The sequence below is a fragment of the Kwoniella europaea genome, chromosome 2 (genome assembly GCF_036810445.1).
Source record: "Kwoniella europaea PYCC6329 chromosome 2, complete sequence".
In the NCBI taxonomy this organism is placed as follows: domain Eukaryota; kingdom Fungi; phylum Basidiomycota; class Tremellomycetes; order Tremellales; family Cryptococcaceae; genus Kwoniella; species Kwoniella europaea.
In genome coordinates, this window is record NC_089488.1 from 2,487,379 (window position 1) to 2,503,086 (window position 15,708).

The 15,708-nt window shown below is 44.8% G+C and overlaps 3 protein-coding genes across 3 annotated transcripts; 1 reads left to right on the forward strand and 2 right to left on the reverse strand.

Moving 5' to 3' along the window:
- Positions 1-647: 647 nt before the first annotated feature.
- Positions 648-5,286, reverse strand: V865_007282 (uncharacterized protein; the record flags this gene model as incomplete). The annotated part of the gene is made up of 4 exons (XM_066231030.1): positions 648-1,187; positions 1,256-1,509; positions 1,579-4,864; positions 4,954-5,286. 4 exons carry the CDS (start codon positions 5,284-5,286, stop codon positions 648-650), a joined length of 4,413 nt encoding a protein of 1,470 aa, XP_066087127.1.
- Positions 5,287-8,179: 2,893 nt separating this feature from the next.
- Positions 8,180-10,507, reverse strand: V865_007283 (uncharacterized protein; the record flags this gene model as incomplete). Its single annotated transcript, XM_066231031.1, has 9 exons — positions 8,180-8,244; positions 8,379-8,501; positions 8,565-8,621; positions 8,683-8,752; positions 8,800-8,830; positions 8,888-8,945; positions 9,007-9,622; positions 9,687-10,319; positions 10,388-10,507. 9 exons carry the CDS (start codon positions 10,505-10,507, stop codon positions 8,180-8,182), a joined length of 1,773 nt encoding a protein of 590 aa, XP_066087128.1.
- Positions 10,508-13,171: 2,664 nt separating this feature from the next.
- V865_007284 (uncharacterized protein) lies at positions 13,172-13,948 on the forward strand (the record flags this gene model as incomplete). The annotated part of the gene is made up of 1 exon (XM_066231032.1): positions 13,172-13,948. One exon carries the CDS (start codon positions 13,172-13,174, stop codon positions 13,946-13,948), a length of 777 nt encoding a protein of 258 aa, XP_066087129.1.
- Between the last annotated feature and the right edge of the window lie 1,760 nt (positions 13,949-15,708).

Genomic DNA, 15,708 nt, shown 5'->3' on the forward strand with positions numbered 1-15,708 from the left:
CCCTGAAAGCTTAATTTATCAATCCTCGTCAGTAAAGTAAGATCTGGTACTGACTGACCATCCCAGTCCCATCCCATGCATGGGTTTACGAGATGGTGAACGGTCAAAGATCTGGTAGCGATACGAGTACGATGCATGAATGCTAAGCGAATATCAAAGTCAGACTGCAAAGGCATCCTAATGTACGGTGAGGGAGGTCATACCACTGGTACTCTGAGCACGTTTTTGACCTTGTCATTTGCAGAAAGCGGTTCTGTACAATTATACATATGATGCATCTCATTGTTTTCATGTTATCTTCTTGATCTCTTCATTCTATATATAAATAGCGACTAATATACATCGTTTTCATTTCAAGTGTGCACCTTTACATTGACGGTGTCTTTCCTTGTGCTTTTCTTTTTTTCCATATTCCTTCTTCTGACCTATTCAACCCCTCTAACTATCAAGAGAGGTGATTTTCTACAAATGACTACGTACGAAAAGCATATAGTAGTTTGTATTGGACTTTCTCTAAATAGAAATCCTAATTATATTATATGAAGATATCTCTCGCCTCCTGCCCCTCTGACAATTTTACATACATCTCCTTTTTCAGTTGATGAACAGACAATTACACAAGATAAACCAGAATCCCCATTGAGCTATCACTTCCCCGCCGATGGCCGAGGTACACTCCCACTGATACTAGCTCTCGTCGCTCTCTTCTGAGCAGCCACACTCATCCTAGTCCCTGCTGCTGGTACAGATCCAGGTGAAGGTGCAGGAGCGATAGCTTGAGTCTTGATGCCCGCTGGACCCGCGGGACCCGATGTCGTGGGAGTAAGCGGATTGATAGGTGGTTGGGGTTTCTTAGCTAATGGAGAAGATATAGTCGCTCTTCTTCTTTTCGGTCCAGGGCAACCTTCAGGTGGAGTAGGGGGTGCGGATCTCACCAATGGTCCCTTGGTGGTCGGCGTACCGCTAGAGGCGGTACCAGGCGGTTTAGTCGTGTTCTGACATGGGCCAGGTGCGGAAGTTGAGAGAGCAGTGAGGTTAGGTACAGACTTGGAATTGACTGATGACAAGTTGGAAGCACCACTGGTAGCAGGAGCGGGAGTAGAGACAGGTGGTCGTCGTGGGACGAATGGTAATCCGAAGGTTTCAGAGGTCGGATGATCAGGTTTCAATCCTGCCAATGTAGCGAACTAGACAACCGGAAGTACAATCAATATCATTTCTTTCGATTGCTTATTGTGATAGCATAATAACTCACCAATTGGAAGAGGTCCTCCCGCAACAGACTAGCTAACAAGCTGCCCTCTCTCAACTTCGCTTTCCTCGCAAATTCCCTAGCTTCAGATATATGCACCCAAATACCACTGACACCCTGAGAGTATTCGGCGGAAGGGTTCGAAGGTGGGATGACATGTCTGGCCGCTAATCGAACAGGTGAAATTGGATGATCGAAGTATTCGGGAAACTTGTTTTCGGATACGCCAAGAGCAGCCAAAAGAGCATTTGCATTGACTATAAAACTCGTCAGCTTGAACTTCGATACTAAAGTGAAGGTAAAAAACTAAGGAGAAAACTACTCACCAAAATCCGTGTCTAACCTTCTGAGGAGGACCTGTCTACCTTGACTTGGTTTACCATCGAAGATATGAGCGTAGACCGGAATGTTGTCCACCACACAAGCATCAACACCTGGGCAAAGCGGCTTTGTGATGGTCGCAATCTTCCCACCAGATTTACCATTTCCATTACCGTTCGCAGGAGGAGGCATGGAAGATGACGAGGTCGATGTGCTGGTTGATGTGGGCGATGGAGTAACTCTGCTTGGAGGAGCAGCTGCCTCGTTCGAAGGTGTGGTCGTGCGAGTAGTGGAAGCAGCAGGGGCGAGACTAACACCATTGGCAGTGGGACCAGGAGCGCCCTTGTTGTTCGCGCTGCCGATGGAAGGTACAGGAGATGGAGCTGCCACAGTGTTTGCCGTCGGGTGAGGTGCAGCTTGAGCTGGTAAAGTCGTGGGTAACGCTACCATGGCTGTGCTCTTCTCATTCGAAGCCGAAGCGGAAGCAATAGGAATGGGTGTGGGTTTGACGGGTACGACCGCGGGCGCAGGGGCGATAGGTTGGACTCTCTGCGCATGCCTGTTCGAGCTCGGAGTAGAAACGGTTGAGGCCGGTGCTGAGGCTGGGGTGACAGGTCGACTGGGCAATAAGACTGGACTGACCGAATTTGCTGGGGCGAGATGCACTGGCGGAGCAAGCTTGCTGACATTTGTTGCTGATGCTGGTGCAGGTGCTGATGTGGCGTTGGCAGCCATGATAGCTTTGACTTCCTGTTCACTCAGAGCGGTGTCGAGCATACCCATTCCTATATCTCCTGGGGGGAGGTGTGGTGGAGATCGGGTGGGTCCTTGAGGTACTGCCATTTGAGGGAATCCGAAGCCAGCTTGTAGTGGTGGACTGACGAGAGCTTTGGGATCCACAGCCATGCATATTCCATCCGTAGGTGTTCTGAGGGAAAGATTGGACATGCCAAAGAGGGACATAGGGGAGAGGGCACCAGGAGTAGCAATGTTGATAGAGTCCGTCGAGCTTGTTCCCCAAGGTGCGTGATTATTATTCTCCGACCATGGTGTAGGAAAAGGATCTGGATGATGATCCATTGCCTCAGCTCGTATAGTCTGTCGATATGCTTCCATTAGGGCTTTCTGTTGCTCGACCTTTTCCTTACAGACTCTACGATGCTGTTCTTCCCTCGCATCAGCTTCTTTTCTAGCTTGCTCCAAATCAGCTGTGCCGATCGCATCATCCACTTCAGCATCGATGTCGATCCCGGTGTCAGGTGTGAGTGGCTCGGATTCATCGGCAATTGGTGGCTGAGGAGAAGATTTCCTACGTCGAGCTGTGGCGTTTGATCTGACACTTCGATTTCTCGCAGGTGGTTTGACGATATTGGCAAGCGTACTACAGACACCTATACCTCCCCAGTTTCCACTACATCTCAGTGGGTGATTCCTATTCTTTGAAGCTCTTCCACGATGAGGTGTCTTCTCGGCCTTTCCTGAGGCAGGTAACCATCCATCTAGTTCTTCGATAGTAACACTCTCCGGACCAAGGATAACCTCGTCAACTCCCATCCTACCATTATCCACCTCGATTTCAAAAGGTGGTAGTTCCGATGACCCGCTGGAGGGTGTTGAGGAAGCTCGAGAACCACGGTATCCTAAAGCCGAAGCATCATCTGGATCAGTCGCAGCTGGCGAAGGGTAATCCTCCGGCTCTTGCTTGATCCTTATAGCAGCAGCTTCCTGAGCCCAGAGGGCTGTGTGTAAATGACGATCGTGTTCGGGTGTAGGAGCATCGCCGATCGTGGAGTTGAGATCGACATCAGAGAAGGTATCTTCGGCTTTTACTGGTAATTCACCACTTTCATCTAACCAAGGTGTTTCTTCATCGACTTCCATCTCCTCAGGATCGAATGAACTTCGTAGTCTGGACAAGTGCTGTGTGGGACTGACATCCACTGGCGGAGCGAGACTCTTGTAAGTTCGTAGATTGGGTGAAGCCGAGGGTGAAGAGTTGGCGATCCAAGCGTTGAGAGGTATTCCACCTGCATCGACAGCCTTCAACTGGCTGTTCATATTCGCAGACAAGTTGACTTTAGGTGACTCGAAGAGCGAAGAAGGTCGGTTATCCAGCTGATTCAGCTTGATCTTGGACTCCAGATCCGCTTCTTCATCAGGTGATGATAGAGGGAAAAGAACCCTTAGAGCATCCGTAGCTTCCTTGACTTTTGTCTCATCTTCGTCCATTGACCAAGAGGGACGATCCTCCTCGTCACCATCCACAGCCTCGACCAAAATCTCCGAATCCATACCCCATGTGGTCTCGCGCATTTCATCATCTGAACTAGAACTCGAGGATTCGAATTGGTATAGCCTGTCGTGTCTAGCGGTCCAAGTGGTATTATCGAGTGAGTGAGAAGGGAAAGGTGAAGCGTGAGGTTGGAAAGGTGAAGTGGGTATGATAGGTGAAGGGTAGAATATGTCCATGAAAGGTGAATGCTGAGGGAGTCGAGAGGAGCTGTGCACTCGAGGTGAGCTACCGAGGGAGAGTGGGGGAGGGACTTTTCGAAGTGAAGTTGTACGGCGTATCAGTCGAGATGGTCCAGGCATATCAAAGTCCATGTCTGATTCACTGGTATCGCTCTCAGAGGACGAATCCAGTATATCTCTAGGTCTACGTGGTCTAGACTTGTTCTTTGTTGGTTTGGACTGAGGTAAAGAGATAGGTTGAGCAAGACCAAGTCCGATCGTATCCTGTGGTATACCGACACTAACGCTCCTCGACCTTGAGCTACTTCCAGCCTCGCTTTGAGTCTCTTCGTCTCCTGTGATCGGACCATTAATCACCAATCTTATCTTCACAGGTGCTTGCACCTTTGCCTTTCCTTTCTGTACGCCACCAGGCTTCTTCTCCTCCACTCTGACAGCCTTGTTCTCCTTCTGCGGTTGTATCTTCTTGGGAACCGGTTTTCTTGGTGGTATCTTAGGTACTTCTATACCTTCAAAAGGACTCTTCCATTTACTCTTGCCATTGCCACCAAACAAAAACCATACTGTACCCTTTGGTCTAACGGAGTCGTCGAATGCGTTAGGATGAAGAGCAGGTTGAAGGACTTGTTCGACGACTGATCCGGCAAGTTGGTGTTTGGCAAGAAGACAATGACGCTGAGTTCGCTCGCATCGTTTGAGGTAAGATCGGATCGAATTGTTGATCAATGTAGTAGGTTCGATAGCAGCAGAAGGCGGTCGAAGCCACCCTTGTTGAAAACATGTCGAAGCGATTTCTTCCGCTGATAAAGCACGGTTGTCCTGTACAAACAATGAAATCACATCAGCTTTCAAATCCAGAAGACAATAGAATTTCGATCGTCAAGAAATAATGAGACAGTATGACCTACGTAGTAAGCAATCGATCCCAAGATACTCATAAGCACTTCATCCGCTTCATCTTCCTCTGTAATCCCACATTTGTCCCTCCCACCCCACTGAACGGGGAAAGGGCAGGGTGTTCTCTCACTTGCTCCCCCTACACTCCTCAGTCCATGAGTCTTGGCTTCTGGTCTACCTTTACTTGAACTACCTATATCAGAAGGTGTAGCAGGTGAGGGGGTGAAAGGTGTAGAGGGTGTAGCTGATGGTCGATGAGCACGAGAGGATGTGCGAGGTATCGGTGTGGATGACCCGGTGGATCCGGTGGGCGGCGCAGGTGCCGGTCTGATTGGTCGTGCCATACCGTGTTTTCGAGGGTTTACTGGTTGATCACCGAAAGTACGAGCCTAGGATGGGAGGAAGAAAGAGTCTTTGTTTATAAGACTTTTCCTTCTTCCTAAGCTCGAACGGTGATTCACTCGTAACTCGTTTGTTTCTCCCTGTTCTTTCTTCTCTATACCGAGTAACGTTTCAATTCTAACGATTTTGTGTCTAAAGAGTCGGATGAAGTCGGATGACTGTCGTTTGGATCATTTAGTGTCGAGGATGAATGAATGAAGAAGGTTGAGAGTTGGGTGGCGATGAAATTGAAAATTTGTTGAATAGATGTGAGCGGTAACTAAACGCGCTGCGATGTTTGATGCTTTTGTAATGTTGAGTAGGCGATGTGATGGCGACGAGGTTTGGGAGGGATACGTAAACGTAGTCGTCTTCGTATTGATATTGGTATCAGTCACGAGGTAAAAGGCTGATAAAAGGAGTAGAAAGTTTCCGATGAAAGGTACTCTATTTTATCGGATTGTTGAAAAGCGATTTGAACAAATGAATGTCCTTTGTCGATAGTCAATAGGTTATAGCCCTCTTTGAATCCCGATGATCTTCGAAACTAGATGAGTATCGAGATGAAATGGCTGTTGAGACTATCCTTTTCCTATTGAACCTTTTTTCTTTATGAACGATGAAAGAGAAAAGCGAAAGGCAGAGACCGATAAAGATAAAGTCAGCTTCACATTGATTTGTTTAGTATGATGATTGGTATATGATCAAAGCGTGACATGGAAAGAGGATGATGGACAAAGCGACACAAACACAAGCACTTCATACATCATCTGTCACACACAGACCATCCCCCTTCCTTTCCATTACCGATGTTATTTGTGATATTCCCACAATGAGGGAACGCGTATCCTCATCAACCTTTTATTCCTGATGATCCACTTCCTTATTGCTATGCATCGCAACGACCCCAATTCTTAAACGAATACAGATAGCAGAGAACAGCTAACTCACCAAAAACAAATAACCCAAAGAACAGCGCTCAACGATAGGATGATCCAGCCCTATCTATCTAACGATTCGAATCTAAAATGATAAACCGATATCCTTTTTGTATTCCCTCTCTCTGATCCTCAAATCCGATGCTTTTTTTTTTGAGTCTGCGATTGGGAGGTTTTGATGGTATCGTATCTTGTGTTGTTGAAAGCTTGGCTTGCCCAAAAAAGAATGAAGGACCGAAAGGAAAGAGAAAGTAAAACAGTATATGGTATTTTTGGGTATTGAATGAGATGAAATGGAACAAGCACGATGGAGCGAAAGAAATGATAAAATGATAAATAGAAAAGTGATGAATCGTGTAGCTAGCTAGCTAACACAGTGAATGGGGAATCCAGGGTAAAAAGACCAAGTGAAAAAACGAAAACGAAAAATGACGGATGTGTTTTTGTACTTTGTGTCATGTACTAACTACCATACAACCTGACGCGCCAATTCTGCCTCTTCTTCTTCTTGCTACTCCGTTCAGCGATTGTCCCCACGAGTGGATGATCGTCTCAGGTGTAGGTGTGCAGCATATGTATATGCACAGTGCATCAATCACTCTCCCCTTGCAGTCAAACACAATCATCTATACCTATGTTCGGAGATGCAGAGATTTGCATGACCATCATCATCATCATGATACCAATGCTTACTTAGTTAGACCCAAATCTACTATTCCCGTTCATCTCACCTCTTACCACAGACGTCTGAACTAAAGAGTCTAGAACTCTAAATTTCCATATTGCACCTGGCTGCAGCCTGTACTAACAAGTTGCGAGATTCTCCGAACCTTCTTTTTTCTGTTCCGTTGGCGGTGTTTTCCACTTTATGGTAAAATGGTAAAGGCGTTCAGGGTAAAAGGGAATCAAGGTTAGTCGATCTTTTCACTGGGTTTTCACCCTGTCATGCTGTAAGGCTTCGATCCAACAAAATGGACGAACAAGCAAGGAGAACTCCCAAGCAGATACAGCAGTTAGTCACACAAGAAAAATCGGAATGACTTCATACTGGATTTTAGGCTGATTTGGAAGAAGAGCATACAGTTCAGAAGTGGCATTCAATGCTCGCACAATAAGTCAAGTGGCATAACACGATTGACCAACCTTGTTTCGAAAACTCATCTAGATGTTCGTTCATCAAGCTGAGTAAGTTGAAATTGAACCCTCAAATACATACAACCATAGTATAATATATATATATATACATATAATCACCGTCACCCTGTCCAAATGATGATCATATAAAGTAACGTAAATAGAATCGAAGTACAACCTCCTTCCTCCTTATACACCTTTGGATTATTCCTTTTTTTCGACGATTTCCATTTTCCCTTTCTACTCCACATGTTACCTTCCTTCACTCCAGAATACATCTCCTGTAAAACCGACTTGAAACGTCACATACCATATTTCCATACCCGTTCATACGTAATTTGTACCAGTCTGTACCAGACTACACTCCTTGATAACTATCTTCCTGCAATATATATTGAGCTTGTTGATGCCTGCATTGGAGCGAAATTACCACGTCCTTGTCTTCCAGAAGCTTCCTTCTTCTGTCGATTGATAATGTAGGTGTGAATAAACAGAAAACAAATCATAGGAGAGCGAAATTGATGTACCCCTGAAGAGGCGATAGGTTACCGAGCAAAGCAAGAAAGTGAAAATGTTGAGAATGTGTGAGTGGTGGAGTTTCGCACAGACGTCGAGAATGAACAATTGACTGATGAGTTTGAATTGTTCTCAGGGTGAAGAGGGTGATCGAACAAGATTTATCAAAGACTTTCGAGGACGCGATTAGGAGGAGATCTCGCAAAGCTCAAGAAAAATGATAGAGCAAACTTTCACTAATGAAAACTTGATGAAAAGCGTCTCCATCTCATTCGGGATGCCAAGTAAAATCGTGAATTGCCAAAATTTGATTGTTGAAAGTATTGATATCATCTAGCCGGTAACGGTTTGGTCAGCTTCGGGAAACATCTCAATCAACATCACATGGGGAACAATGACTTACTAGACGCCTTGGAGTTATTGTGGCCAGTCGAGGACCTCCCATGCCGAACGTTCTTGAGTGCCACTGGCGCTTCTGTGGTGAGAAGGACTGAAATCATGCTGGGCTCTTGAGCTCGAATAGCTATCGGACGATTGGTAAGTGTTGAGATCGCCGGCCGGGTGATTAGGCAGAGTGACAGCGGATCGATCTGATAATCAAATTGGAACGACATTGATGAGCTATCAGTACCGTTGTGCCACACAAGACTTACCTCGATTAGAGGGATGATCAGGGTAGCAGCTTTTGCAAAGAGCTCGTCTTCGCCAATCTGGACCGGAAGGGAGGTCTGAGCATAATGTCGATCTCAGACCAGACTAGACGAAACTCACTGATGTATCCGCAATCGCATCTCCAGTCGCCAACGGATCCGAGAGGGGGACTGTTGATGGTATTATGAGTCTGTTCGGGAGTCGATTAGCTGTCCGCTCTCAGGCAATAACACTCACAATCATTTCCCAAGGTCGAGGATGACCGCAGCTGTTATTGAAAGTGAGCTTTTCAGTTCTTAGGTTTCTGCCTGATTGAGAGACTTACGCTCGACAATCAGGATTCTTTTGGAAATTGTGATAGCCACAATAGGGCTGTGCGCAGACTGAACAAGTAGGTTAACAACTTGGACCTTTTGGTGTTAAAATCAAAATGAAAAAACTCACGCCAATCTCCAGGTGCAAATGGAGTAGGGGGAGGTGGACCAGAGTCGAAGCCAGTACCAGGACCCCAATTTGGCGGAAGTGTTCCGGTATTGGTATATTGAGTGACAGTCCAAGGTGTCTTTCGTGGCACCATCGAAGAATCGTCTGCATTTGGTCGTCTTTCCGGGCCAGGTGTAGTGAATTGATGAGTTGGTGCAGTATGTGTTAATGTACCGGTGTTAGCTCGGACCAGATCACCTTCGAAAGAAGGATAACGGGTGTGATGAGACATGCTGGGCCTTCGTTGACGATGGACAGCTTGATGAGTTTGTCCTTGATCGTTCTGAGCATAGCACTCGTTGCCATATGCGCTTGACCTCTTTCCGGCATTGCTGAGTGCTTGGGTCAGTTGCGCCGCGTTGGGTCTTGTGTTAGATGCGGTAGAGGCTGGACTTTGATATTGTTGATGATTGCCATTATATGCAGGGAGATAAGAGCTCGTGCCAAAGGTGACGCCAACCCCACCGAAGCCAGGTGTAGAGATGAGGTCGGAGAAATTGTAATCCTCAATACCGGAAATAGGCTGACCGTTTCGAGGTTGACTAGACGCCGACTTCGCCGACGAGGAGTTGATGTTCTGCAGATGCGAAACAGCCATCAGTAATGTTATCAGCATTCTATAATCAAGGTTGAATACTCACCATGGATGTGGTATTATATGTATCATCGGCGAAAGGATTGAACGTGATGGTTCTTCTCGGGAGATTGCCGGCGGGATTGGATTGACCATGGTGATTGTTGTTGAAACCTTCCTTTCGGTCCCGTTGCAACTGATAACGATTCCACTGTTCTTCATGACTTTGAACTCCATCTTGGTACTGTCCATAGTAGGAATAAGCAGGTCTGTAGTCCATTGTCATCGTGGGTGATATAGGCGAGACAATTTCATGAGTCTCAACCCAGCCACTATTATATTGTGGCCAGATTGAAGACGGTGCTCTGGGAGTAGCTGGGTATGCGTATTGAGGTTGTGGTTGAGTTCTTTCAATCAAACCAAGCTTCTTCTCCGTCCCGATCGGGAGAGGCATTTGGGCGTTTTCCTTCTTGGCGGTACCGGGCGAAGGAAGTTGTGATTGACCTTTGCTATTGGCAGGCTTTTGAGGAGTGAAAGATGTTCCAAAAGGATGAGGTCGTTTGGAATTGGGCGAACCTTCGTTGTTGGCCGCATGAAGTCCATTGGTGGTGGTGGAAAGGGTGAACGGAGGAAGATTCGTATTGATGGAGATGGCGTCTCTGGCTGGGCCTATAGCGAGAGTTTGAATCAAAGCTCGAAGCTGCGGTTCAGAGATTCACAGTGACATGTCAGCTGCGGATGTATGAGTGGCAAATGAACAAAGCTTACATCTTCAGCCGTTCTGGGCTTGCTTGCCATTTCTTGATTTTGAGAATGATGGGTTGAGGAATTGTTGTCATTGTTTTTGCCCTTGCTGGGGTCTTTGGGGCCTTCCTTCTTACCAGGCATCATTGCTGGGCGAATTGTCCGTAGTGAAGGGTAAGATTGAAGTCGAAGGAAGGAGTGTTACCAAACAGGTTGGATCGAGTGAGCGGAGCTGTTATCGACCTACCTTGGGTTGTAGATTGGGATCTCAGTCTTCCTTCACCCAAGCCTGATGATTTGGCCGAGGTGTTGGGAGTATATGGGATGAGGGGAATGGTACAGAGGAAGTGATATAAGAAAGGAGGGATGTTGAATGGTTGATAGAGAGGAGATGAAGAAAGAAGGAAAGATGGGATGGGATGGGAATTTTGATGAGATAATCGTTTGATGTGTGATATTTGATGGTGTGTTGACCGTGATCTGGTCCGTGCGTTTTTCTCTTTTTAGGTTGATGTCATGAGATTAGTCAACCCGAGCTGACGATACTCTATGATGGATGAAAGATTACCAATTCCTTATTCCCTGTTACCTGGTCGTTACCCTAGAAGATAGGAGATATTTATATCGTAACAGTAATTATCACTATACGAGTACTTGCAACTCAGAGTACACAATGAAGATGAGAACGAGAATAGGTTGCTGTTGATATTATGTGATGTGTATATACCTTTTAACCGTACCCTTCCTTTGATGATGTATGATGTTTTCTTTTCGTTTCCTTTTTTTTTCCCTTGGTCCGACCAACCTTATTTCCGATATCGTAGTCGTGACCAAGCTAGAAACATTCCTTTCCGAAATCCGAGTATGTAGCTAGTACCAATAGATGATCCCGTCCAGCTGATTTACGAAATTGACGTTAGAAGAAGAGTGTTAAGAAGAGAAAGAAGGTTGATATCGTAGATTGATAAATCACCATATATATATATCGTTCGATGAACTGTTTTTGGGTTAGGTATGTGTATGCAAAATTGAAGAATCTGGAGCTAGGTAGGTATGTGTTCCCTTTCTTTCGAATACGCTAAACCATGCTTTTCCATTATTTTTGATGGTAGTCTCTAAATTTCCAAGTGATAGATCCAAAGGACCTTTGGAAACGCAGAAGAACCGAGAGGATGACAGTGAGAGGTCCCCTGTTTTACATATACGAATATCTCTTCAGGATAATCCGATTTTACCTTTTTTCCCCTCATGCTACATTTGTTCTCATCAAGCATGTGTCAGTCAGCAAATAACCTTAACAATGCCATTCCAAGAGTATGAAAGATCTGGATCTGCCGCCGGAGGGACCAATATTGAAATGGAAGCTGACGTGGTAACTCAAAGAGAGGAAAGGTTTCACATTGTCTCATCTGGTCAAACAGCATGATGCGAAACCATCTATAAATCTGGTAAACATACTTGAGTACTCCAATACATATCTGCTGATCACTCAGGAATCATCACCGACAGACCGATAATCTATATTGAAGTGTATCAGATTCATCGGCTCTCCATGATGAGCGATATCATATCCAGCATTCCCTTCCCCGATCGATGTTACCCGATTCTGACTGTTCTTCTTTGTGTGCATCCTTTGATCTAAATAAATTTCCATCTCGTGCTTGTGCGTAGCTACCATCAAAGAAGACAGTGTGAATGGGATCAATAACTCTTAGCGTAATCGATGTATGTGCCTGAATCACCGATCTGTGTCTGTGTACGTGTGTATTTGTCTGTGGATGTGTGGATGCTCATGCAAGTTGCAAGTCATCAGCTGTGTGTGATCACTCCGCCATCCATAACTTGTAACGTACAATAGATTCAGCGACAGTTCGAAGATAGTTCATTTCTTGTGATGTGAGGTGGGATCACCTTGACGAGTGGCACTGAATCTTGGAGAAGGCTGAATGATGATGAATATCACGGTGAAAAGGTAGTTCAGTGTTATACACAGAATCTCTTCTGGAGGCCCCCAGGGAAGAAGTGAGTGGTAGCTAGATCGTGAACGTGATGGGGCACCAAAAAGGCCAGAGTAAGAGGTATGAAAGGATCAAAACATGTGATACGTATTTGGAGCAAGCTGTATGGTTCGAAGATTCGCATAAAGAAGGGATGGAAGAACATGTTGAGGATCCCTCGTGCAGTGATATATTCCATGTCTTAATCATACAAACGACACTGCACATATTATATTCTCATCTTGTGTTTTCAAGACCAATAGTCTCCTCAATTTTGTCCTTCGCAAGACATCAGATCCCAATTCAATCGTCGAGGTACTGTATAATTCCTAGTTCAAGACATGGAGTCAAGCCGAACCAGGGACCGTGACAGTCCCCGTGAATCTTTATCTATCTTTGAAATTTTCGAACAATCTTGTCCTACAAGCCATGATCAGATAAGCTCCCTTGAAAGAGGAGACCAAAATCATCAGAAAGCGAAATTGGATGTTCACATCATTCCTGAAAGCGATGAAGATTGTGATACTTACAGAGTTCAAATTCACCCTTCTACCTCCCACCAGGATCCTGCCCCTACGCTACCATATTCCGATCCAGCTTCGATTGCCACAACGGATGAATCGGATCTAATCATGAAGAGACACAAATCTCTAAGCGCTTTCGCTCCCTATCTATCTAAGTTGTTAGAACTCATTCCATCCGAACGAATCCGTTGTGGCAGTCTAAGTTGTTACGATCACGTAACCAGTGTAAAGCAGAATTGCGATGGTATCTTCCTGACTCAAGAAACGACAGTGGGAGTTGGAAAGGCATGATCAAAGATGATTGTACGGCTTGGACACATTTCGATTGTAGATGGTCAAAGGATAAAGATGCGGATCGGGACCGTGACGTACCATATGATCAAGGTAATTTATGGAATTATGATGATCCACAAGATATAATCAGGATATCAAACTTGCTACAACGTCACAAAATCCAGTTGGAATTATCCAAATGTTTTACGAGAGCGCCTACCTCTCATGTTAGTGGTAGTGGCATAGTTAACGGATGCTGTAAGCAGGAGATGATAGATGCGCCGAAATTTGAAGGGATAGACTGGACAAACAAAAAACCGAGAGAAATGACAATAAGGGCTTTACAGACTTTCTCAGGATCAGAAACGATTAAACCTTGTTGGCTTAAGACTATCAATGAAACTTCGATGGACGATGATGATATTGATAGATACGTGGAAAACATGACGAATGGAGAATTTATCGTTAATATCACGAAAGATGATGAAGAATTGACGGAAGTTCTCCAATGGTCTATTTCGTTGATCAACTCATTACCTTTTCGCAAATATGACGAAAAAGAAGGAGAGGAAGATGATGAGCGTGTGCATCCGTTATCCGAGTTCGAACTGATTTGTGAGACTAAGCCAACGCCTGGAACTCGTAATTATAAGAATGGCTCCTACTCGTTCGAGGTCCGCATCGACCAAGATCAGTCCTCGAGTAGGAGGACAGATGATTTCGAAGGGTACTGGAGATCGAATAGGATATACATAAAAGACAACAGATTGTGGTTATTGGATAAAGAGTGAACAGGAATTGTGATATACAATCAATACTGATGGTAATAAGAACAATTCATCCAGTGTACTGTATATACACATAGTTCATAGTGCATAGTACATTACGGTGATACTTGCTATGGAGACGCAAGACTTCTGTGTTGGGATATCGACGGGTGACACATGTTTTTGGGCAGTGTTGCATGGTCCACAAACGGTGGCATCTGAAAGGAGGCAGGAAGCACGCTGTGTATCCCCTACTGGCATGTTTTGCAGATAGTAGTACATCATAGTCATACGAAACCCATAACATACGATAATACCCATATACAATATACAGTATACAGTATCTCAAATTTATTCCGCTTGCTCTTTCATCTATTAACCCCGACCCTTGAGACGACGAACCCGAGTAGAACCAGCCACGATCCTAGCAAGATACCGCCACCGACCCTATTTGACATATTCGAATATCCCTCCTCATCAGACAACCGTCCAAATCTGGAATCAGCGGCTAGTCCAAGAACGAAACTGGATGTTCACATATATGCAAGCGATGAAGACTCACTCCAACGTCAAGATGAGGATGAGAGCGATATTACTGAAGACACGTACAAGACACAAATATACCCTTACGCTTATGAAGCAACCAACACCGACTTGATCAGAGCAATGCCACGACCAGATCCGAGCAGTGTCACACTAAACCACCACAAACCTCTTACCACATTCGCACCATACCTCACAAACCTTTTACAAAGTATACCTACAGATCGAATGAGAGTAGCCAATCTAAGTTGTTACGACCACCTGTCGAAATGCAAAGCCAAACTTACATGGCGACCTCCCGATGAAGGTGGAGACGGTAAGAGTTGGAAGGGAGTCATCCATGTTGATTGTACATCAGGTACGCTAATTGATTGTAGATGGACAGAACATGATCAAGAATTGGCCGATGAACAGGGAAGAAAAAATGGATGATGATTCCTTATGATCCTGGGAATCGGAATTATGATGATCCTGATGAAATTGGCAAATTTTCTGCTTTACGAAATCAAAGACAGATAAATGAAGAATTGTCCAGATTGTTCGAAAAAACCTTCTACCCCTGGGACTACTGGGACTAGATGAGGTGGTAGGTGAAAACATGAATAAACAAAAAATGTTGGATTCGACCAAGATCAAAGTAAGTGAATTGGCGTACAAACAGACCAAGTGAATTGGCGATTGATATTATCCAGACTTTTGGTGATACAATGGAATTTCCTACAGGATATAACAGTATGAACAGATCCGATTTAACAAATAACCAATTGATTGGTATTGATAAATTGACAGAAGATGAAGAATTGACTAAAGTCCTCTTATGGTCCAATCGACTGATCAATTCCCTACCATTTCGAAAGAACTGCGAAGAAGATGAAGAGGAAGACAATCGAGCGATGTTCTTATCCCAGTTCGCAATGAAATGTCAAACGTGGACAAAAGATGATCCTCATGGATACTCGTTCGAGGTTTACATCAACCAAGATCAATTTCCGAACGGAACGCAAGCAAGAACCAGAACATGGATGGACCGAGTGATAATCCAGATTGGAGATTGAATAGGATCTGGATAAGGGATTACAGAAAGAATTAGATAGTGGACAGTTTGTACGGGGGATCAGAAGTGCTCAATTATTTTATGTATTATATAATGTCTATTGTATCTTGTCAATGATGGATCTGAAATTGATGAAATTTCCATCACAGCATAACATACGGTATTATGCATACTCATAACCTGGAAA